We start from the raw sequence: 22,295 nt of genomic DNA on the forward strand, positions 1-22,295 counted from the left end.
CTTTTGTCTCCCAGGGTCAGCGGATCAATGGGCTCCTTCTCATCCACCGATGACTGACCTCACTGCAGATCCATTGGGGACGGAGAGCTGTAGACAAAATACTATGGCAGTGACTGTTGGGTCTGCAGACCAATATACAACATTCCAGCCTCCATTGAATCCTGGACCATCTTGAGTGTAAATATGATGGTCAATACACTGGTTTAAGTCTAAAGTGACGGCAATCTATCAACCGCTACAGCATTCATTCTGAATATCCATTCCCTTCCATCCACGCATCATCCGCAAACTTGGTCAGGTAATTCCTCACACTATCCGGAAACACAAGTACGATTGTTTTGTCTTCAACGTTGAACTCGGGGTGCATCCCAAGGAACTGGACCATCCCCACAAAGGCAGCCCCAGATGAACCGCCACAAAGCAGTCCTTCTAAACGTATCAGACCCCTTGCCATCCTGAATGAGACCCCATCTGTTGTCTTGACCCGGACATCGGGGGCTGTCTGCTCCAAAGCCCCAGGAACAAAGTCATACCTAATTCCCTCCACTTTATACTCGCTCGTCTGCTCATTCGGAACCCCCGGCCACGCAAGGACAGACCCGGTAGGATCGACGCCCACAACAAATACATCTCGATTATCCTTCTTCAGCCCTCTGGTGAAACCAGTGACGGTGCCTTTGGTTCCTGCTCCAGCGATCCCCACGTCCACCTTTCCCTCAGTCTGACCTCAGATTTTCTCTGCAGTCCAAAACGCGTGAGCGCGAGGGTTTTTGGGTTTGTTCTACTGATTCAAAATCCACGATCTTGGCATCTCCTCATTCAGGCGCTTTGCGACACTAGGAATGGAATCTGGATCGTCGACGGGTACTCCAGCAGGTGTCCGGCCTACTCTGGCTCCCAGTGCGTGTAGGATTTTTTCCTTTTCCAGTGACATCTTCTCTGAAAGCGTGATGATGCATTTGTACCCTTTGATCGCGGCCATCATGGCTATCGCTATTCCGCTTCACAAAAAAACATTAGCACGCTTTTCGTCCTGAAATAGAATTGATATTCGGTAAACTACGTATTACCATCCACGCTTCAATCAAAGTATCCCCCGGCTTGATCAACCCATCTCGCTCAGCCTGCTCAACCATGCGCTTCGCAATGCGATCCTTGAAAGTATGCTAGTTTTGCGCATACATCCGCCTTGATTCCGAGTGAGGCCGGAACTGGGAGGTGGTTTAGCCGGACAAGAGGCGTAGCGCCGATGTGGTCTGTGATAGAGCCGCTGAGGGGTTGGCCGAGGTATGTTGTTATTCTATTTTGCGCTTTCTTCAGAAGATCTGTATGAGTAGAGCAAGGATGAGCTATATACCACAAAAAAAGTCTGCAATAAACAGCATGCCAATCATGTTTATACTGGTCATGTAACTATATCCAACGCCCTGGAGATTACCGCATTCGGTTTGCCTCTGCCAAGACCGAGGCCTTATTTGTTCCCTTTTTCGGAACGCACAAAGGCGCGCATCTCCATCACTGGAACGTTGCACATCTATTGCCCAGATCATCACTATTTTTAATAAATAATCTATAAAGTCAACGAACATCTACAGCATATTGTAAACATCCATCGCGCATCAGAGAATGATGACGTCATTGGAAAATACCCAACCCCCAGAGGGGCAGACACGCCTCGTCAGGCATTTCCAGGGGCAGTATGTTTGATTTGTATGGACGAGACGATAGTTAAAAGACTAATCCTTCGATATAGATCTATCGATGAACACTCCCATGGATGGTCCAACCTCTGGGACACCGATAACAGTGACCTCTGGGATCGAGGAAAACCTTCACCGGCTTTGATTGACCTCATCGAAGAGAGGAGCGATCTATTCCATCCTACAGCTGAAAGTGGAAACCGGAAAAAAGCTCTAGTCCCAGTAAGGTCTACCTCTATTCCGATCTTGTGTTTGTCAAACTGAGCATGTGCAGGGTTGCGGGAAAGGATACGACGTTGTGATGCTCGCCTTGCACGGGTTCGATGTCTACGGCCTTGAGGTCTCCGAGACTGGTGTATCTGTTGCAAAGGAGTACGCTAGAAACGAGCTTATACACCCGCAGGAGTATAACTTTGGGTCCTCCGCGCAGAGGCAAGACCGTGGCGAGGTGGTGTTTATCCAAGGTGACTTTTTCAAGTCGGATTGGGATGCTGGGATCAAGTTTGATCTTATTTATGATTATACCGTATGTCCTTTCTGTCGCTGTCTCGTATATCATGCTGATATGGTAGTTCCTATGCGCCATTCACCCGACCATGCGCCCTCAGTGGGCATCACGGATGGCTGACCTCCTCGCCCCGACCGGTCAGTTAGTCTGCCTCGAGTTTCCCATGTGGAAGGATCCCAAACTCCCCGGTCCACCGTGGGGATTGGATGGTGTTCACTGGAATCTACTCGTGGAGGGGGGTGATGGAATCGTTGGGGATGAGGCTGTGAAGGATTCGAAAGGGGGATTCACGCGGTCGCTGTATGTGAAGCCGGCGCGGTCGTATGTGAGTGGAAGGGGGGTTGATATGTTGAGTGTTTATGTTAAGAAGGCCTGATTATTTTTGTATGTATTTACTATCAGATGGTGGAATGTAGTGTTAATGGAAGCTTGTCGTGCAAGGTATTTCTATAAACCAGTCCGCCCCATGTACAGTAACAAATCAGATTAGCATCAGGAACAATCTCCAGCCAATCGAGGATCAGCAAACGAGGATCAGCAAACCCTAGTCACATTGGCTGCGCCTTTGTCCTGTCCATTTTGTTTTTCATACGCCCTGGGAGTTTCCTGTTCCGGTTGTCATCTTGACCTATAAAGCACACAACACTCCTCTGCCTTCATGTCAAATCAACTCTGTATCAACCCCCGAAATGTACGGCTTTGGAACCTCCGCTGTGCGATCTGGCCTTCCTCGTGATGCTACCACCGGTGCTTTAGTCGAGACGGTATCCTACCAGAGCTCCATGGCGATATTTATACTAACCGTATAGATATCCCTATCCACCATCTTCGCCCAACAACATCCTGCATCTCCCGTTGGGAGCTACGTCTACTCCCGCTCGGCCAATCCCAATCGCGAAAGCTTTGAGAAAGCCATTGCCGATCTGGAGTCAGCCAGGTATGCCCTCGCCTTCTCGTCCGGAATGGCCGCAACAGATGCAGTCGTGCTAGGGCTGGCTGCACACTCGCACACTGTCTCCATGTCGAGTCTCTACGGCGGCACCCATCGATACCTGACACAAGTAGCGCCATTGATGGGCGTGATGGTGTCTTTTGCGAGTAATATCGAAACCGAACTGGAGGCTTTGATAAACGAGAAGACAAAACTGGTTGTGATCGAGTCGCCGAGTAACCCGATGGTCGATATCCAGGCTGTGGCGGATATAGCACACAAACTCGGTGCTCTTAACCCTACATCTGCGCGCCCTTGCTACATCGCGAAATGCATCAACTCTCGCCCGAACCCTCGAGGCATCGCCGTATGTTCTGGCTGTGAATTACCCCGGTCTTTCCTCTCACCCGCAGCGCCCAATCGCCGTCAAACAGCACCGCAATGAACATGGCGGGGTATGATATCGTTTCGGGTTCGGGGAGGCAGCAAGGCAGCTGGTAGGTTCTGTACGCAGTCGAGGTTGTTTACTTTGGCGGAGAGCTTGGGTGGAGTTGAGAGTTTGTGTAAGATTCCGGCGGTTATGACGCACAAGCGGATGCCGAGAGAGGTGCGTGAGGAGGGAGGGATCTATATTGATTTGATTCGATTGAGTGGGGGAATTGAGGATGTGAAGGACTTGAAGGATGACTTGGCGAGGGCGTTGGAGATGGCTGTGTCTGGGTAGTTGTATAGGATGACATCAAGCTTACCCCTATACAAAAACGCACAATGTATAGAAACGCACAAATGAATTTCTTTCTTATTTTCAATTATCCTGTAATAAAATGAATCTAGCCAGATACTGGCAAATCCTCCGCCAAAGATGGCTCTTCAAAAACTCCCACGAACCCATCCTGTTCAAACTCCCAATGGAGCTCCTCCTTCAAATCCTCTCCTATATACATCCACCGCATAATTACTGCCTCGCTTTGAGCTGTAAAGGGCTATACCAACTCTTCTCACCAGTTCTCTCCGATGAAATCCTCCATTTCCCACATCTTCTCCCTAGCAAACCATTCTATAGGGCGAATCATATGCGACGAGACTTCCTCGCCCAACTCGAGGATAGCCAATGGGCATACTGCTCAAAATGTCTAAAGTTACATCCACGAGGTCAATACCGCAAACCAGATCTTGACAAACCTCCATTACAAAGGAGTTGCGGTCCGTATGCTGGGGTGGTCGATATATGCCCTTGTCTTGCCCTCACGCATCGTGACCGATTATCCATCGAGGACTATATGATCACGAAAAGAAGACGCAAAGCACTCAATAAGTTCCTCGAAGCAGACCTCCTCATAGCCAATGGAGGGTATCTCTTCCATCACTGCACCGCCTATCTCCACCTCGGCATCAACACTGTTTTCTTCCGCACCGATGGAATCTTATTCAGCTGTACTCGGTATACGATACACACCTCGACGTCAATCGAGTTTCTCGAACCAGTTCTTCTCTGTCCTCATCGGAGTCTAGTCAGGTTCTTACATCATAGTCCAGAGCCGGAATGTCAGCAATGTCCTACACAATCACATAAACCGGAGCATTTGAATAATGATCAGTTTATAGTGGTGCAGGCTGTGCGGACGTTGGGAAAAGCACAAGGGAGACGGTTGCCTAGTTATGATTGGTGGTATCAATGCCGGCAGACTTATATTTAATATATTACTGAACCTTGTTACTTGGTCTACTTGAAACTCATTGCAAGTAGCCATTGTTTTGTTGTACTCGTATGGTTACCATAGGATTAAGTATGTCTAAACCAATTCCTCTTGCTCCTAGATCCATAGTTCATCGAAGGTTGGCGGAGCTGAGGTGGGAAGTCTCAGTGATTTTTATATTTAGGAGGATAGTTGTCTCAATACCAGCAGTTTAAGCAGTAAATTACGTCATGCCGAGATTGAAGATAAAGTCGCTCATATGGACTGCAGTTACAGATAATACCAGAACGCGACATAGACTAAAATGTGTCATTGTTCAAGACTTTTCACAGTTGAAACCCAATGCGTATCAGGATGGATTCTTCTAATCGGTATACAAGTCAGCCATATAATAAATCACTTAAATACTCGTCTAGATTACTAGTGTCAGTCTTCCTATTATTCGAAATAACGATTTTCATTGCCTATCCCTTCATGATATATTATTAACCCTTTGAAGAATTGAATCTCCTTGTCCGATTCTAGATTCTTCCTCATAATTCCCTAATCCCTGCTGACTGCCCCCTAATGTATCAAGTCATGTAACCTAATCTTTGAGATCCGATTGTTTCATGTATACAAGAATACCTGAAACAAACGACAAAGCCAAACATCATTGAAGAACATCCAACAAAGAACAATCACACATTGATTGATGAAAAGAACCATTCATATGTGTCTTTGTATCTTAAATAGCTGTAGGGAATAATTATATACCTAGTATCAACGACAAAGGACATTGAAATTGAACGCTTTGTGCGATGAATCCCCCGTTTCAGACGATAAACAGCTTTGTATGAGAATCCCTGATTTTATAATTTCTATACATATTACTACATCATAGTAGACAAACTTTTATATTCAATATATGACCCTGAGTTTGACTCCTATACATCAACACCACTCATCTATACCATTCTATACCTTATACTAAATATACACAACTCAGCCTAACCTCAAATCATCCACCTCACATCAATCGAAGTATACAAAATGCACACCTTCTTCGTGACAATCCCCCTCACCGGCCCCGCGCCAACTAAACTCGACGCCCTCAAACAACTCCAAAACTCCATCCTCGAAAACCAAGCCACCATCAGCCCAACCTTCGACCCATACTTCTCCCCAGACGGGGCCGTCATACGAGTTGACTTGCCCCGGTGCGCAAAGACAGAGACCGATGTGCTGCAGGCGGCCATGGTCAAGTTACAGCAGATGGTGAATAGGGAGATTACCGGTGCCCCTGCTTCGCCGTTGTATAACCAGTCGTCGTCTGAGGAGGAGATAGAGGAGGATGGGGATGGATGTGTTTCGATTAGGTTGAGAGGGAGAGAGTTTATGAAGGGGGAGGTAAAGCAGAGATATTTTCGACGGAGAGAGTGTAAGATGGAGGCGTCGAGGAGGAATCGATTTGATATCTAGATACAAAATTTCCATCTTGGTTAAACTACCTGCAGCTCTTTCGGGTTCATCGTTTCCCCCTCTGGTTTGTCTAGATATCCCTTTCGCTGATAATTCCCCAGTACAGGCGTATAGTCGAGCACCATATCACGGAGCTTCGCAATCGGCCACGGCAGACTATGGAACAATCGATACAAGAAACGCGCAAACTCCATATTATGATTCACGTAGTAGACGCGCTGTTTCTCGTACAGCTCAAAGTTAGCACTGGCAGCCCGTTTATCATGCAGGCCCACTCCATCGAGTGCTCTGGCAAGGTAGTAACCATCCTCGATCGCCATCCCCATACCATACGCTGCATACGGCGAGACAGGGTGCACAGCGTCCCCCACACACGCGATACGTCCCGTAGACCACTTCTCACGCCCACATCCCGAAGGGGTTGATATCTACTGCTGTCTCCCACTTCCGAGTTTATAAAGTCAGACATTCCCCCTGGTATTTCTGTCTGCGACTCCAGTGATTACTCTCATCCTATCTGGTGCCGACTTGGTCTTCTCTTCTTACATTCCAACAGAATGATGTCTCTAAAACCCTTGGTCTTTATCACTCTCTTCGTTTCAGGGTGCATCCATACTCCATTGTTTGCACAGCACAAATTCATGCCTAAGGCATTCACAATCAGTCAGCGGAAGAAAGAACCGTTTATAAAGCATCTTTCTCAGTGGATGTCATTCCTATTAGTTGAATCATCATCTCAGCTTTTGAGAACCGAATATGTCAAGCTAGATGCATATCAGTCCGAAGTGGACATATCTCTCATCTGGAACTATATCATGAATCATAATCAACAGCAGCAAACCTGAGCATCAACTTCCTCCCCTTTGGCAACGAAATAAACTCATAATCCTGCTCAATGCCTTCATCGTCCACAATCGTCGTCGTATAATTCGTAAACACCGCAGCCATGACCAATTTAATCTCTACTTTCGTTAGCACCATCCATACTGAATATCAGATGGAATACATACCCTGCAAGGCAAAATTACTCCCCAAACACATCCTTCCTCCACTTCCAAACGGCCACCACAGTCTGCGCATATCGTGGATTCTCCCTTCTGGGTGAAGCCATCGTTCTGGAAGCCATTCTGCTGGGTTGGGATAGACTTCCTCGATGCGGTGGAGGCTGTACGCGGAGGAACTGACTTTGACGCCGCCGGGGATGTTGTGGTATGAATCGATAGATGTGCCGGATGGAGTATGCGGTGTTACTCGTGGTAAGGGGCCGGGAGCGGGTGAATGCAGACGAAGCGTCTCTCTGACCATTGCGTCGAGGAGGGGGAGAGAGTCGATTGATGATGGGGATGGTAGATCATTGGTAAATGGATATTTCAGCTGAGGTTGGAGGGTGAGGAGTTCTTCTCGTAGTTCGTCCTGTAGATGGGGATGTTGCGATAGCTGCCACATCATGTAGGTGAATGTGATGCCAGTTGTTTCATGGCCGGCAACAAGATGGTCGAGTAGTTCAGACGCAATGGCCAGCTCAATTGGTCGATCGTCTGGGTTTTTGAGCAGACTGTCGTGGAGCTGGCTGTACACCACTGCCTTGGTAGACACAGACACATCATTCGGATGTTCATTCAGCTTCATCTTTTGACAGAGCGACAGACACCAACTCTCAATAAACCCATGATATCGCTCCTGCAGACTCATATACTTGAACCGCTCATACTCCCCCAGCCACCTCATCCACTCCCCCATATCAAACACAAACATCGTCCCATTCTCCGTCCCAAACAAATACGAGGAGGTAAAATCCATCCCCACAGCCTGAAACAGCGGCAGCACATTGACTGAATCCCCCGTCTGCGCCAAATTATCCAAAATAGGAAATATCCTCTCCTTCAGCATCATCCGCGAAATGGCTCTCAAATCCACCGACTCCGCCAAGTACGACTTGGAATAAACCCGACTCAGCATGCGCTTCTGCTCCGCGTGTGGCTTATTATGCACCATGCCCACCAGATTCGGCGTCATGAAGTTGACAAACACATCTGCGTAGAAGCAGTGTTTTTCGAATGCGCCCGTGTAAATGGTTTTCAGCCCGTGGAGCGAGTTCACGCTCAGTTCGTTGGGGGCGAGGCGGACGAGGGGCCCATGTTTGCGGTGGAGAGAGTGGAGGGTGAGCACTTCTGTGCCTTTATTGCGCTTTGAATCTATCCATTTCGAGGTGAAGGGGGAAGTGAAGTGGGCATTGGGGATTTTGGAGAGGGGGGAGTGTAGATACGTGATGTATTTGTATAGAGTCAGGATGACCACGAGGGCGACAATGATGGAAAGCATTTTGAAACCAATGAATGCGATATTAAATAATAAGTAATCAATAAATAATATAAAATAATACAAACTATGCAAACTGACAGGGATGAGCGTTACACTAAACTAAAGCACCATTAGATAATGGCGCCATTGCAATTTAATTAACCCTGTTAGTCTGTTTGGCGACAATTTATTTTCTATCGTATTTCTGATTTCTTTTCTTCGACATCTTTCTGAATGAAAATGTCTTCCATCAAAGGAGGTGGCCAGGTCACAGCTAATGGCGAATATACTGGCAATGTACCGGCCAAATACCGCGGCACCACAGCGGACAAGCTGGACATGAGTGCGCTGGGCAGAGAGCAGGTTTTGAGGGTATGCACCTTATATTCACATGGATAGAGCATTGCTAACTGTTCAGCGCAACTTTCGATTTATTTCCATTGTCGGTTTTGGATGTACTTTGATCGCAACATGGGAGGTTGTCTTGACGTATGCCATCCATCCCATTTATCGATCCATCTAACAATATAGACTGCTCGCCCAAGGATTAACCGACGGAGGCACCGCCGGCCTCATCTGGGGCTTTCTGATTGTCGCATGTGGATTCCTGCTCGTCTTTCTGAGTCTGGCTGAAATGGCCTCGATGGCGCCCACTTCTGGAGGCCAATACCACTGGGTGTCTGAATTCGCGCCGCCCAGCTGCCAGAAGTTCCTGAGCTATATCACCGGCTGGTTGTGTGCGATGGGATGGCAATGCGCAATTGTGTCGATTGCGTATCTCGCTGGGACGATTATCCAGGGATTGATTGTGCTGAATGATACGACGTATACGTTTGAAGCGTGGCATGGGACGCTGCTTGTCATTGCGATTACGTCTTTTGCCATTCTGTTCAACACTTTTCTAGCGAAGCGATTGCCGTTCGTCGAGGTGCTCATTCTCATCCTGCACGTGTGTGGTTTATTCGCCATCATCATCCCCCTCTGGGTGTTGGCTCCCCGTCGCACAGCCAAGCAGGTGTTTACGGAATTCAACAACGACGGTGGCTGGAATAGCGCTGGCACGGCGACGTTGGTGGGCTTTTCCACGACCATCACCTCGTTGATCGGATACGACTGCGCCGTGCACATGTCGGAGGAGATCAAGGACGCCTCTGCGACGCTGCCCAAGGCGATGATCACGTCGGTGATTGTCAATGCCTGCTCTGGGTTTCTTATGCTGGTGACCATCTGCTTTACGCTGGGCGATATCACGTCTGTTCTCAGCTCGCCTACGGGATATCCGTTCATCCAGGTGTTTTACAACACCACGCAGAGTCTGCCGGGGACGAACACGATGACGGCCATTCTGGTGCTTACTTTGACGGCCAGCACGATCACCGAAGTGGCGACGGCATCGCGTCAGCTGTGGTCGTTTGCTCGTGATCGCGGACTGCCATTCTCTAATTTCTTTGGCTATGTAAGCTATCTCTATCTGTATCATATGGTCTATACTAATGATCAGGTCACCCCCGGATGGAACATCCCCCTCAACGCCGTCATGGTGTCCCTGGCCGTGACAGCCCTCCTCTCCCTCATCAACATCGGCTCCAGCACCGCCCTGCTCGCCATCGTCACCCTCACCATCGGCTCGCTCATGTCCTCCTACGTGATCACCATCTCCTGTCTCCTCCTCAAGCGCATCCGCGGCGAACCCCTCCCCCCTCACCGGTGGAGTCTCGGGCGCTTCGGAATGGCGATCAACATTGGCGCCTTGATGTTTCTGCTGCCGGTGTTTGTGTTTTGTTTTTTCTCGCTGACCTCGACGGTGGATAAGACAAGTATGAATTGGTGTGTTGTCATGTATGGGGGAGTAATGATTATTGCGATTGTGTATTATGTGGTTAGGGGGAGGTTTTATTACGTTCCTCCTGTTGCGTTGGTGAATCGGGAGTGATATATTATCATTATATTATTATTAATATGATTCCATGTGATGTTATCCACATCGGGATGGCCGATATACTATGTGTCAGACGGCATTCCCGTCAGAGTTTTCAAGACAATTAACACGAGCTTTATTGCTTCTCAGCCTGAAACACAAATCATCCCTGCCAGCCCTCGTGTGGGATTCTCGATGCAGTAAAGATCAGTAAAGATCCAGATCGCTTGGGCCTTCTATAGCAGCCCAAGAAACGCCGCTCGATCTTAGCGTCGGTCGATGGATTTAGGGCCAACTTTATGCTTTATTTTTTATTTATGATTTATTATTTTTTATTATGTCGTTATTATGCTGGGCTGTGTCACGTAATACCATCCTTGCAATATCCCAGATACTGATCGAGTTCAGTCGAATGGTGCCATCTGTAAACTCACCATGTCTTCTACATACATGCGATGGTCGTCGTCCCTGAAGGCCAATATCCGCCATTCCAAGTCATCGACGACACGCACCATGCCGGCATCATCATCATCACCGCTGCCATCTGCATGGTCATCTCGCTGGTGTGTCTGCTTATCCGCGTGTATGTGCGTCTTTTGCTGAGTCCCCCTTTTGGGGTGGACGACCTCATTCTCCTCGGTGCGACTGTAAGTATTCACCTATTATCAGATGTGCAATATGTACTTATGATAGATCTTTGGAATTGTGGAATCCGTGATCGTCTTTTATACCGCCTCGATCGGATTCGGGACGGCGATCAGCTTGCTTTCCGAGGATGCCATCTGGACTGTGCAGAGGGTAGGTTTTCCTAGCTGTGGATGATACATGCTGACCGACAGTCTCTGGTTGCGAGTGACGTTCTCTATCTGATAACGCTGTATCTGTCCAAATGCTGCATTATTGCGATTTACCTCCGTCTGACGCCGCGACAGTCGCATCAGACTCTGCTGTGGGGGACGTTGGCGTTGAGTACGCTGGGGGTGTTCATCTCGATTGTGATTCTCACGGCGGATTGTGCGCTGAATCGACCGTGGATTACGCCTGCGGAGAGTTGTTCAAATCTAGTATGTTTATTATCTATCTGAAGTATTCTGCTGACTTTTAGTTCTCGCGATGGCAATTCATCACAGCGCTGGACATCATCACCGAATTATTCCTCTTCATCTTCTCCATCGCCCTTGTTTACGGCCTTCAAATGCCGTACAACCATAAATCTATCATTACGATCTCTTTTGCAGCTAGACTACCGTCAGTCCGCCATCTATCTATATATCCATCATCTAACCTCAACAGCATCCTCATCTTCACCTCCCTCCGCCTCTCCCACCTACGCACCTATGCAGCCTCCACCAACCCCTCCTTCGACGCAATCCCCCACTCCATCTACACCCAAATCGAACTCAACTACTCCCTCATCTCTTGCACCGTCTTCTGTCTCCGCCCGTTTATGAACGCCGTCTCCACATCCTACGGAACAGCCGGCGATGAAAATCTCGAAAGCAGCTCACGCTCACGCAGCGGATACGCATCACGATCGAGAAGCACACAACACAGCTACGCGCTGCGCTCGCTGAATCACTCGACTACTTCCGAGCCAGTGCCTGAAGGGCTGTTTCTGCCGAAAGATAGCGCGCACGGGGAAACCGTTATTACGGGCGGCGATGAGAATAGCATTCGGAGTGATGCGAGTACGAGGATGATTATTCAGAAGAATGTCGAGTACACGGTTCATCGGTCGGATCGAGAGTAATACGTCTAATAGAACGGATATAGTAATATTCTGACATGTCATTTCGCAGTGGTGACGGCGTTCAACTGAAGATAATGATGACGCAACGGCACCAAGTATATAAACGCATCCTCATTCTAGTCGGAATATTCACCCACCATCTTTCCCATCGTTCATCTATAGTAGTAATAATATTATAATAAAATGACGCCCAAAGAAAACGGTGAAGATCACCACCATCTCATCTCTCTCCTCGGCAATGCCCGTCAAGACATCGTCAGCCAGGCTGGTCGGATTGTTCCTAACATTCGCACCATCCAGGAAATCACCTCGACGGTTCTCAATGGCGGTCTCATTGACGATCGCAAGTATCTCGTACGTATCCATCTGATTCTGCATGTTCACTGCTAATTAGTAGATCAGATTGAAAATGTAATCCAAACCGCTGCCTCCCTTCCCAACAACTCCGGGATCAGGGATAGCATCACCAATACCTTTATCAAGACGTTGTGGAATAGTCTCCAGCATCCGCCACTGTCCTATCTAGGCGATGAGTTCAAGTATCGCACTGCTGATGGAAGGAACAATGTGAGTACTTCACCTTTATGGCTATATCAATACACTGACTGATTTGTAGAATATTATGTATCCCAATCTGGGCATCGCGGGAAGTCACTACGCGCGGACTGTCACTCCTAGACATCCTCGGTTGTTGAATCTGCCTGAACCGTCGTTGATTTTTGATAGTATGTCTCTATTCATTCTCAAAGAAAGGTATACTGATTGAATAGCTCTGCTTGCTCGCAATGGCCCGGCGAAAGAACACCCCAGCAACGTCTCCAGTCACCTGTTCTATCTCGCCACAATCATCATCCACGGTATGTCCATCCTCATGTATAAGATCTATACTAATATCAGTTATAGACATCTTCCGCACGGACGACCACGACCCCACCGTCGTCAAAAACTCCTCCTACCTCGATCTCGGCCCTCTCTACGGCCATAACGAAAACCAGCAACGCAGAGTGCGCACCTTTACGGACGGCCTCCTCAAGAACGACACTTTTGCCGAACAGCGTCTTCTCGGCCAGCCGCCTGGCTCTTGTGCGTTGTTGATTGCGTTTAACAGATTCCATAACTATATCGTCCGCGAACTGGCGTATATCAATGAGGTAGGAAGATTTAGTCTTCCGCCTGGTCTTACGAGTGATAGACCGGGGTATCAGGAGGCGTTGGCGAAGAGGGATAATGATCTCTTCCAGACGGGACGGCTGTACGTTCCCTCATCTATCTTGAAAATACATGCTGATTGCGTAGGATCACCTGCGGCCTATACGTCAACATCATCCTAAACGACTACCTCCGCACCATCCTCAACCTCAACACAAACCCCTACGACTCAAACTGGACCCTCGACCCCCGCGAAATCATCAAAGTCTTCGACGCCCAGGGTCTCCCCCGCGGCGTGGGGAACCAAGTCAGCGCCGAGTTCAACATGATCTACCGCTGGCATGCGGCGATCAGCAACCACGACGAAGTGTGGGCGAGGGGCTTCATGGGTGAGATTTTTGGGGCGGATGTTGATGCTAGTACGCCTTCCTGACTATTCTAGCTTTATGTTTATGTGTATGAAGATGCTAATATGCGCAGGCACGCTCTCTGTGAGCAGCTTCCTGGGCGGAATGCAGAAATGGTTCAAAGAGCATATTCCTGGTGATCCGTCGATGTGGAACTTTGGGGGATTGAAGAGAGGGAAGAATGGGTGTTTTTCTGATGCAGAGCTGGTGCGGTTGCTGCAGGATGGGACGGATAATGTTGCTGGTATGTGTATACCCTGATGAAATACTTATACTCATATGATTAGGTGCCTTCGGAGCGAAGAATATCCCTCGTATCATGAAGGCGATTGAAATGCTGGGCATCGAGCAAGGTCGGCAGTGGGAGTTGGCCACGTTGAATGAGTTGAGAGAGTTTTTCAAGCTGAAGCCGTACTCTACTTTTAGTAAGTTATCCTTTTATTCAATGCAATGCTGACGATATCAGGCGAAGTAAACTCGGACCCATCTGTCGCGGAAACACGTACGTCCCCTTATCTATATCTATAGCTGAAGCTAACCAAACCAGTCGAGGCACTGTACGGCCACCCCGACAACATCGAACTGTACGTCGGCATCCAAGCAGAAGAAGCCAAAAAGCCCTTCATGCCTGGTTCTGGTCTCTGTCCGGGCTTCACCATCTCCGTGGCTATTCTGTCTGATGCCGTGGCGCTTGTCCGCGGTGATCGCTTCTACACGGTGGATTATAGTCCGGCCAATTTGACCAATTTCGGGTGAGTCTTCTGCTCTTCTTTAAAGACTGTATTAATGAGTAGTTTCAACGCCGCCAACTCTGACTTTGACGTCGCCAACGGTGGCGTCATGTATAAGCTGCTCATGCGCGCATTCCCGGGCTGGTATCGACCCAACAGCGTATACGCGCTGTACCCATTCACGACACCAGATGGAAATCTCGAGATCTTTGAAAAGACTAACAAAGCCAAGTATCTCGACTTTACGAAGCCGTCGTTTGTAGGCTTGCCGGTTGCAGTCACCACGTGGAAGGGCGTTGTTGATGTCTTGAATGATCAGCAGCGGTTCCATGTTCCTTGTGCGTTTTACGGTCTATTTGATGCTTGCTATATACTGACTGTATAGGGGGTGAACATACGTATCAACTCACCGGACATGATTACATGCTGAGTGGCGATACACCGGATGATGCAGCCCAGCGTATCTTTGTCAAGGAGTGTCTGTATAGACCTCATGATGCGCTTGACCAGGTCCGTCGGTTTTATGAGGCTACCACGACGGATCTCATCAAGAAGCATAGCCGGAAGCTGGGCAATTCGTACCAGGTGGATTTTGTCAAGGAGTGAGTATTTCATACTTAAAATGAACTATGCTGACGATATAGGATCGGAAATCTCGTCCACGCATACTTTATCTCGGAATTCTTCAACATCCCGCTCAAAGGCACGCACGGTGCTCCGGAAGACGCACACACGCCGGAGGAAATGTACGAAGCCTTCTCGCAGCTCTTCGGCTATGTCTTCCTCGACGTCGATCCGGTGCAGTCGTTCAGGAACCGGACCGTGGCTACTCGAGCCACACAGCGCATGGGCAAGTCTGTGACTGATGCTGTCTACGATATCAAAGGACAGCTCTTCACTCGCATCAGACAAATCCTCGGCCATTCGCGACGGGGAGCAGCGCTGACAGACTATGGCCCTGAGCTTGTGAGAAGACTGCTGGATGGCGGCAAGACGGTGGACGAGGTGGTGTGGATTTTGATTCCGACTGCGGCTGCTGCTTGTGCGACGCAGGCTCAGGGGGTATATCTTCCATCTTGTTTCTTTTATATCTTGCTGACTGAATAGTGGGCGCAAATGATCGATCTCTACCTCTCGGACAAGTACTCGTCTCACTGGCCTGCCATCCAGAAACTCGCTCAGTCTGATAAACCCGATGCCTTTGAGAAACTCAAGAAATACGCTCTAGAGGGGTATGCCATCCATCCATCTTATATCTACGTATACTAATAATCAGCTTCCGCCTATCCACTCCCGCCTTTGGCGTCCTCCGCACCGCCGCCGACAAAACCACCATCAAAGACGGCATCAGCTCGACCAAAGTCGACAAAGGCGACACCATCTTCGCCGACTTCATCACGGCCGGCCAGGATCCGCTGAAATTCCCGAACCCGGAGGACATCAGACTCGACCGGCCTGGTGAGGTGTATATCCACCATGGATGGGGGCCTCACGCGTGTCTGGGTAGAACGATTGTCACGACCGCGGGAGCGGTCATGTTGCAGGTGCTGGGTAGATTGAGGAATCTCCGCCGTGCGCCTGGACCGGCTGGCGAGATGAAGAGTAAGTTGGTGAATGGGGCGTTTAAGGTGTATTTGCCGGAGGATGGGAGTGAGTGGACGCCGTTCCCGTGCAGTGAGTATTCCGATTCTGGGGTTTGTAGAGAGATGCTGATGAGGAGTAGATATGAAGGTTATGTTTGACAGGATGTTGGAGTAGTTACTTCTTTAGTCTTTGGTAGTTTAGTAATACTAGTTAATGATGCTGGATGATCGATGATGTATGATGATGTAGAAGTGACGAGCGACTTTCTGTAACACAACACTCTTCCCTTGTATGTTGAACTATCTTCATCTTCATCCACCTATTCCAACTACATGTAACTCATTTTGTTAACCAAAATGTCCTCGTACACCCCCAACAAGCCCGCCCATGGCAATCCCTTCCTCAACATCCCGTCCGACATGGACACGAACCCCTTCCGCTGGCTCTGGCAAGACATCCTCTCCGTCTTCCGTCTATCCAGACTGCTTCCCCTCATCTTCTTCCCTGTCGTTCCCTTCCCCTCTGGACCTCTGGACGAGCTCTATCCCAACTTCCGCAACCTGAGAGATCTCTCCCTGCATGCGTTCCTCATCGTCAGCCAGCTGTTCCTCCTCCTCTCGCTGCCCGTTGCGCTGGCGACCTTTTGGGCCTTCCCTGCTGTTGTCCATCTCGTGTTTTATGTTGCCTTCGCGGGTGTTACTATGACCGTGCTGTGGTTGTTGAATGGCCATCCCAGGGCTACGTGTTTGATTGGCGTCCCTAAGTCTGGTCTTCCGGTGAATGATGAGAGTGAGCTTTGGTTTTATATCAATGGGATCGCGACGGGGTATGTCACTCTTATATGATAGTACTATGCTGACTGTCTAGGACTACTTGGTTGCAGTCGAATCTCGATCTGCTGGCAGACACCTTTGGCAGGGAGATCGTGGGCATCCACAACCCAACGTGAGTATCTATCTCTCTATCTACATCACCTAACATCCTCCAGAAAAGGCCTCATCCTCGACCTCGTCGAATGCCTCATCCAACGCGATCTCGACTACAAAACCCGCGACATCAGACAAGGCCGCGCCCAGCTCCGCGCAGCCCTCAAAGCCGACTCGACCAAGAAAGTCGTCTTGATCGCCCACTCCCAAGGCGGCATCGAAGCAGCCTCCATCATCGACTGGCTCTTTGGCGAACTGTCCAACCAGACCATGCGCAAACTCGAAGTCTACACCTTTGGCAATGCAGCGCGCCAATTCCGCAATCCCCCGCTGCACGAGGATAACGGGTTGAAAGATACGCCCAGCGCGAGTGATCCCTGTCGACAGAGCCATGGGGAGAGAGTCATTAAGTACATCGAGCACTATGCGAATAGCGAGGATTTTGTAGCGAACATCGGCGTGTTAAAGTTCACATCCTCTGCTGCGGCGTATGCGGGTGGAACGCTGTTTTCGGGGAGTGTGTTTCGTAGGGAGGGATCGGGGCATTTGCTGAATATTCACTATCTGGATAGGATGTTTGGGGATGATTGTGCGTTTATGGATAGTAAGGTGGCGGTGGGGTAAGTCTCTTCTTCATTGTCTATTACGGCGCTAATAAGTATAGGGAGTCGAATGAAGAAAAGACAGTCAAGGAATTGTCGAGGCTGTTTGCGTACAAGAATGGAAAGTCGCCGGATGGTCCGGATGGTCATAGTTAATTTGTTATTGATACCATGATGTCAAGAGTATTGTTACACAGGGTGATACACAATATGCAAGGGATAGTCCTTATAACAACTACTGTGCTCCGCATTCTTAACTCCATCCCATCTTCATCATCATGGAAGAAAAAGAATCCATCCCAACTAAATACGACGACGCATTGGACTATCTCCAAACCCACAGCCAGGATGTAGACAGCATCGATCTGCCGGCTCTTCGCCGAAAGGTCGACTACCGTATCATCCCATTCATGTTTGGGTGCTTCTTCCTGCAGTCGCTGGATAAGATGCTGCTCAATGTAAGCATCCGTCTACCATCTACCATCAATGGCTATTCTAATAAGATAGTACGCCGGCGTAATGGGCCTCAAAACCGACCTCAACCTCACCGGCAATGACTTTTCCAACACGGCGACTTGGCTGAACATTGCCTGTCTCATTGCTGAGATTCCAAACGGTACCTCCCCTTCATCTTCTATAGACCATGCTAATTGTACAGTCTACTTTCTGCAGAAAGCACCCCCAGCCAAATGGCTCGGCCTCAACATCCTCCTCTGGGGCACCGTCGTCGCCGCCTCAGCAGCAACAACAAGCTACACCACCCTGCTGACCGCACGCATCTTCCTCGGCTTCTTCGAAGCAACCCTCGGTCCGTCGCTCATGCTCCTCAGCAGCCAGTACTACACGCGCGACGAACAATCCCTCCGCTTCACATTCTGGTATCTGGGTTTAGGTCTAGCGCAGATCATCGGCGGCGTCATCTCATTCGGGTTTCAGTATGTGCGGCATGCGTCCATGGCGGGGTGGAGATTGATGTTTCTCGTGCTGGGGGTTGTCACGGCCGCTGTTGGGGGGTTGATTGTGTTGTTTATGCCGGATACGCCGATGAAGGCGAGTTGGTTGGCGGAGGGGGAGAAGGTTGCGTTGCTGAAACATGTGAGTGTTAATCAGACGGGAGTGAGGAATTCGAATGTCGGGTTTTGTTGGAGGCAGATATGGGAGGCCGTGCTGGATGTGCAGATTTGGTTGTGGTTGTTGATTGCCACGCTGGTATGCCTCCTTTCTTCATCTTGATCTTCATCTATACACGCTGCTGATTATGTAGAGCACAATAACCAGCGGCGTCGTAGCAACCTACTCGACCACCCTCATCGCCAACTTCGGCTTCTCCCCTCCCCACGCCGCCCTCCTCAACACCCCCTCCGGCCTGGTCAGTATGATCTTCACCCTCCTCGTCGGCACCGGCATCCGCCGCACCGCCCACCGCTGGCTGTACATCATCGCCACCTCCCTCCCCGCCATAACCGGGGGCTGTCTCCTCGCCTTTCTCTCCGAGTCCAACAAACCCGGCATGCTGATCGTCGTGTACCTCGTCAACTCCGCCGTGGCCGTCTACCCGATCATCCTGCAGTGGGCGGCGGCGAACTGTGCCGGCGCGACGAAACGCGCGTTCACGGGACCGCTCGTCGCAGCGGGCTTCTCGGCGGGACAGATTATCGGGCCGCAGACTTTTCAGGCGAGGGATGCGCCGGGGTATAAGCCGGCGAAGGTGGTGGTTGTGGGTGTTAATGCTAGTGTGGCGGTTGTGGCGGGTGTTTTGGTGGGTTATTATGTTTGGGAGAATCGAAGAAGGGATAAGGTGAAGGATGAGGTTGATGAGGTGGATGCGAGATGGGCGGGTTTGACGGATAAGGAGAATCGGGCGTTTCGATATGTTTATTGATTTCCAGCGACAGCGACCTGTTCAGTAAGACGCGATATGGACTACAAACTTGACTAATTTTTCACTCTTCCACCATACGAATTATACCAGGTTGGTAATTGATTGAATTGAATTGAATTGAACGTGTATTATCATTGTCATTGTAACTATCGAGGCATAGGCCAGGTATATAAGAGAAAACCTATCCTGAAGCAATTAGCAACAGCCACAAAATATGGAGTGAAAATCTTGTGTAAGAATGAAGAGCTCAGAGACCCGTCTTGAAAAGGATATATATATGTTCCACATGTTTATTTCAGTGAACAAAAGGGATATGTAACATCACCGCGAGGAGGACTGGAGGGTAAAATAGCACATACCAAGTTATAAGTTAGTCGTTCTGATAGTTTGTAGATGGTCGCATCAGACCATGACAGACGATCTGCATAAAGATCAATCCAGGCAGAACTGAAGCTGTTGATGGAAGAAAAAAGGAGAAGAGTTCATTGCGGTCGCTTAAATAGGGCGCTCAGTAGGGTTAGCGCCCTTGTTTTGTCCGTTTTCAGCGATGATGTCATGCCTTCTGCCTGAGGTGTCTTTTATGCCTCGCTAGAGAGTAGTCTGGAAAGTGGATATTAATGGAGTTTGTTTATCAATATCCATCTATACATTCTATCTATACTAGATTGAACTAGAAGTGCCACTTATTAACACAGCTATCCTGCATAACTAATAGTCAGAACTTACCAACCACAAATACTCCATAGTAATGCATCAACCCCTCATGACATCTTCAACCCCACATTATGAACATGGACGATCACCCGCGAACATCTCGTATGACATCGGCTGCCTCCATCCGGACTCTTTCTTCGGCGTCTTCTATCCGGCTTCTTTCTTTCCGGAATCACCGAGGTAGTCTATATCTAGTCCAATCAGCGTATCTGGATTTATATCCACCTTGTCTAGGATATCCAATCCAGCTTCATGGTGATCGTGGCAGGGTTGAGCTTCCCCGCGTTGACGGATGAGGGTTTCCTCGGTCCGCTTTTTCATATGATTGTATTGTATAGAGCAATGATGGTGATGATGGTGATAATATTGATGTTTGTATAGAAGATGGTAGATTGTATAATGTATAGATAGATATGTAGATATAAATTCCCATGTTGTAGATATGAATATTGTATCATTAGAATATCTTTCATCGCATAAGAAACCATCAAGATGAATACAGATCTCTGGAACTACATCATCTACTCTGCATTTGCTATCATATCATACCTCATTCTAGTCTCCTCCCTTCGCTTCCAACGAGTCAACGCCCTCCGTAAAACATACAGCAAATACCAAACTAGACAATCCCTATCTTCCATGACCGACAGTGATGCCTGGACTATCCAGAAGAACATACTCCAGCTCGAGTTTCCTTTTATCTCGTTGAAATCTCTCCAATTCGCCCTCTTTAGAGTATGCATTCCTTCTACATTGATATACTTATCTAACTATACAGACATACGGCATCCCAACCATCTCCTCCCTGCTCCTCAAGACATCCCAGTTATCAGACACTGCCACTTCCTTCAAGCGCTACGCAGACACTGGCACCCTCATCGGCGAGTTCATGGCCTTCCATCCATCTTCAGATCGTGCACATACAGCCATCGCTCGCACGAAATGGTTACACACGGGATACAGAGCTAGTGGTAGTATTCTCGAAGAGGACATGCTCTACACGCTTAGTCTGTTTGCATGTGAACCTATTCGCTTCATTGAAGAATATGAATGGCGCAGTTTGACGGAGTTGGAAAAGTGTGCTATAGGTACATACTGGAAGAGTCTGGGTGACGCGTTGAGTATTAGCTATGAGTGTCTTCCGTCAGGCAAGATCGGATTCAGAGACGGGATTCATTGGCTTGAAGAGGTGGGAGCTTGGAGTGCAGAATATGAAGCTGCGAATATGCATCCTCATCCGAGGAATAAGGAAATTGCAGATAAAACAATGGACGTGCTGGTCTACGCTCTCCCGTCGTGGCTGAAGCCAGTCGGGGTATATTTCGCTTCGTTCATCATGGACGACAGGCTTCGAAAAGCAATGATGTCTGTCTCTCCACCTATCATTTACAGCTTCTACTAACGATCAGATCAGGTACTCCCCACCGCCCCCTCAATACAATCACATTTTCAACACCCTCATATCAACCCGCAAATTCCTCCTCCGCCATCTCGCCCTCCCCCGTCCATACTTCCTCCGCTACGAAGCCTTCACCGAGTCCCCTGACTCCAAAAGCCGCCATTTCATGCTCGCCTGGAACGGATACCCGTATTACGTGCAGCCGACGCTGTGGAATCGGTACGGCCCGTCTGCGTGGTTCGCGCGTGCGATGGGATTACCCCTGCCTGGTGATGAAGGTGAGAAATACTACCCGCATGGATATCGAGTGGAGGATCTAGGGCCGAGATATTTCGAGGGAAAAGGGAGGGCGCAGATTGACGGGATCAAAGAGGGGTTGGGCGTGCAGAGGAGGGGGCAGTGTCCGTTTGCGTGATAATCTAGGCAGAAAACACCTGCATATGTGCGTGTCTGCGGGAAATTCAAGGATGAACAGCCACCGTGTATGCGGTTCTGGCTGTATCCGCTAATGATCGGCTGGCGCCTAATCCGTGGTGGTGATAAGCCGACGCCAGTTTTGACGCTATTCCGAAACACAGCGTATGCAGGAGCCGAACAATAAAAATAGCACATTAGTTCTTAAGCACGTTTCTCCC

At 49.0% G+C, this 22,295-nt stretch overlaps 12 protein-coding genes across 12 annotated transcripts; 10 read left to right on the forward strand and 2 right to left on the reverse strand.

The window, feature by feature from the left end:
* Positions 1 to 232: 232 nt before the first annotated feature.
* Positions 233 to 982, reverse strand: ASPWEDRAFT_738161 (uncharacterized protein; the record flags this gene model as incomplete). The annotated part of the gene is made up of 2 exons (XM_040839386.1): positions 233 to 721; positions 836 to 982. 2 exons carry the CDS (start codon positions 980 to 982, stop codon positions 245 to 247), a joined length of 624 nt encoding a protein of 207 aa, XP_040690726.1. The 3' UTR covers positions 233 to 244.
* A 545-nt stretch (positions 983 to 1,527) lies between these two features.
* ASPWEDRAFT_181969 (uncharacterized protein) lies at positions 1,528 to 2,646 on the forward strand. The gene is made up of 4 exons (XM_040831897.1): positions 1,528 to 1,697; positions 1,754 to 1,922; positions 1,975 to 2,226; positions 2,273 to 2,646. Exons 1-4 carry the CDS (start codon positions 1,627 to 1,629, stop codon positions 2,582 to 2,584), a joined length of 804 nt encoding a protein of 267 aa, XP_040690727.1. The 5' UTR covers positions 1,528 to 1,626; the 3' UTR covers positions 2,585 to 2,646.
* A 251-nt stretch (positions 2,647 to 2,897) lies between these two features.
* ASPWEDRAFT_170547 (uncharacterized protein) lies at positions 2,898 to 3,863 on the forward strand (the record flags this gene model as incomplete). The annotated part of the gene is made up of 4 exons (XM_040830638.1): positions 2,898 to 2,972; positions 3,018 to 3,506; positions 3,553 to 3,594; positions 3,654 to 3,863. 4 exons carry the CDS (start codon positions 2,898 to 2,900, stop codon positions 3,861 to 3,863), a joined length of 816 nt encoding a protein of 271 aa, XP_040690728.1.
* Positions 3,864 to 5,868: 2,005 nt separating this feature from the next.
* On the forward strand, positions 5,869 to 6,722 carry ASPWEDRAFT_26477 (uncharacterized protein; the record flags this gene model as incomplete). Its single annotated transcript, XM_040832860.1, has 2 exons — positions 5,869 to 6,225; positions 6,399 to 6,722. 2 exons carry the CDS (start codon positions 5,869 to 5,871, stop codon positions 6,720 to 6,722), a joined length of 681 nt encoding a protein of 226 aa, XP_040690729.1.
* Positions 6,723 to 7,110: 388 nt separating this feature from the next.
* Positions 7,111 to 8,619, reverse strand: ASPWEDRAFT_170549 (cytochrome P450; the record flags this gene model as incomplete). Its single annotated transcript, XM_040830639.1, has 2 exons — positions 7,111 to 7,259; positions 7,308 to 8,619. The coding sequence occupies 2 exons, from the start codon at positions 8,617 to 8,619 to the stop codon at positions 7,111 to 7,113; spliced, it is 1,461 nt and encodes a 486-aa protein (XP_040690730.1).
* A 219-nt stretch (positions 8,620 to 8,838) lies between these two features.
* ASPWEDRAFT_106978 (putative GABA permease) lies at positions 8,839 to 10,531 on the forward strand (the record flags this gene model as incomplete). Its single annotated transcript, XM_040827851.1, has 4 exons — positions 8,839 to 8,970; positions 9,017 to 9,087; positions 9,130 to 10,054; positions 10,100 to 10,531. The coding sequence occupies 4 exons, from the start codon at positions 8,839 to 8,841 to the stop codon at positions 10,529 to 10,531; spliced, it is 1,560 nt and encodes a 519-aa protein (XP_040690731.1).
* A 453-nt stretch (positions 10,532 to 10,984) lies between these two features.
* Positions 10,985 to 12,414, forward strand: ASPWEDRAFT_38694 (uncharacterized protein). Its single transcript, XM_040834941.1, has 5 exons — positions 10,985 to 11,163; positions 11,210 to 11,314; positions 11,356 to 11,580; positions 11,622 to 11,764; positions 11,810 to 12,414. Exons 1-5 carry the CDS (start codon positions 11,065 to 11,067, stop codon positions 12,264 to 12,266), a joined length of 1,029 nt encoding a protein of 342 aa, XP_040690732.1. The 5' UTR covers positions 10,985 to 11,064; the 3' UTR covers positions 12,267 to 12,414.
* A 5-nt stretch (positions 12,415 to 12,419) lies between these two features.
* On the forward strand, positions 12,420 to 16,360 carry ASPWEDRAFT_67347 (peroxidase/cytochrome P450 family protein). Its single transcript, XM_040838906.1, has 16 exons — positions 12,420 to 12,620; positions 12,669 to 12,833; positions 12,883 to 12,991; positions 13,037 to 13,123; positions 13,170 to 13,518; positions 13,563 to 13,834; positions 13,896 to 14,066; positions 14,110 to 14,247; positions 14,289 to 14,324; positions 14,370 to 14,574; positions 14,617 to 14,891; positions 14,939 to 15,155; positions 15,198 to 15,615; positions 15,661 to 15,785; positions 15,830 to 16,227; positions 16,277 to 16,360. The coding sequence occupies exons 1-16, from the start codon at positions 12,450 to 12,452 to the stop codon at positions 16,309 to 16,311; spliced, it is 3,171 nt and encodes a 1,056-aa protein (XP_040690733.1). The 5' UTR covers positions 12,420 to 12,449; the 3' UTR covers positions 16,312 to 16,360.
* A 122-nt stretch (positions 16,361 to 16,482) lies between these two features.
* On the forward strand, positions 16,483 to 18,120 carry ASPWEDRAFT_38696 (uncharacterized protein). The gene is made up of 4 exons (XM_040834942.1): positions 16,483 to 16,963; positions 17,005 to 17,082; positions 17,126 to 17,683; positions 17,728 to 18,120. Exons 1-4 carry the CDS (start codon positions 16,494 to 16,496, stop codon positions 17,819 to 17,821), a joined length of 1,200 nt encoding a protein of 399 aa, XP_040690734.1. The 5' UTR covers positions 16,483 to 16,493; the 3' UTR covers positions 17,822 to 18,120.
* Positions 17,944 to 19,547, forward strand: ASPWEDRAFT_108977 (uncharacterized protein; the record flags this gene model as incomplete). The annotated part of the gene is made up of 4 exons (XM_040828043.1): positions 17,944 to 18,123; positions 18,173 to 18,281; positions 18,324 to 18,874; positions 18,930 to 19,547. The coding sequence occupies 4 exons, from the start codon at positions 17,944 to 17,946 to the stop codon at positions 19,545 to 19,547; spliced, it is 1,458 nt and encodes a 485-aa protein (XP_040690735.1).
* Positions 19,548 to 20,266: 719 nt separating this feature from the next.
* Positions 20,267 to 20,655, forward strand: ASPWEDRAFT_438125 (uncharacterized protein). Its single transcript, XM_040836114.1, has one exon. It carries the CDS (start codon positions 20,333 to 20,335, stop codon positions 20,555 to 20,557), a length of 225 nt encoding a protein of 74 aa, XP_040690736.1. The 5' UTR covers positions 20,267 to 20,332; the 3' UTR covers positions 20,558 to 20,655.
* Positions 20,656 to 20,753: 98 nt separating this feature from the next.
* Positions 20,754 to 22,268, forward strand: ASPWEDRAFT_181976 (uncharacterized protein; the record flags this gene model as incomplete). The annotated part of the gene is made up of 3 exons (XM_040831898.1): positions 20,754 to 20,996; positions 21,040 to 21,626; positions 21,676 to 22,268. 3 exons carry the CDS (start codon positions 20,754 to 20,756, stop codon positions 22,073 to 22,075), a joined length of 1,230 nt encoding a protein of 409 aa, XP_040690737.1. The 3' UTR covers positions 22,076 to 22,268.
* Between the last annotated feature and the right edge of the window lie 27 nt (positions 22,269 to 22,295).

This window comes from Aspergillus wentii, assembly GCF_001890725.1.
Source record: "Aspergillus wentii DTO 134E9 unplaced genomic scaffold ASPWEscaffold_3, whole genome shotgun sequence".
NCBI lineage: Eukaryota > Fungi > Ascomycota > Eurotiomycetes > Eurotiales > Aspergillaceae > Aspergillus > Aspergillus wentii.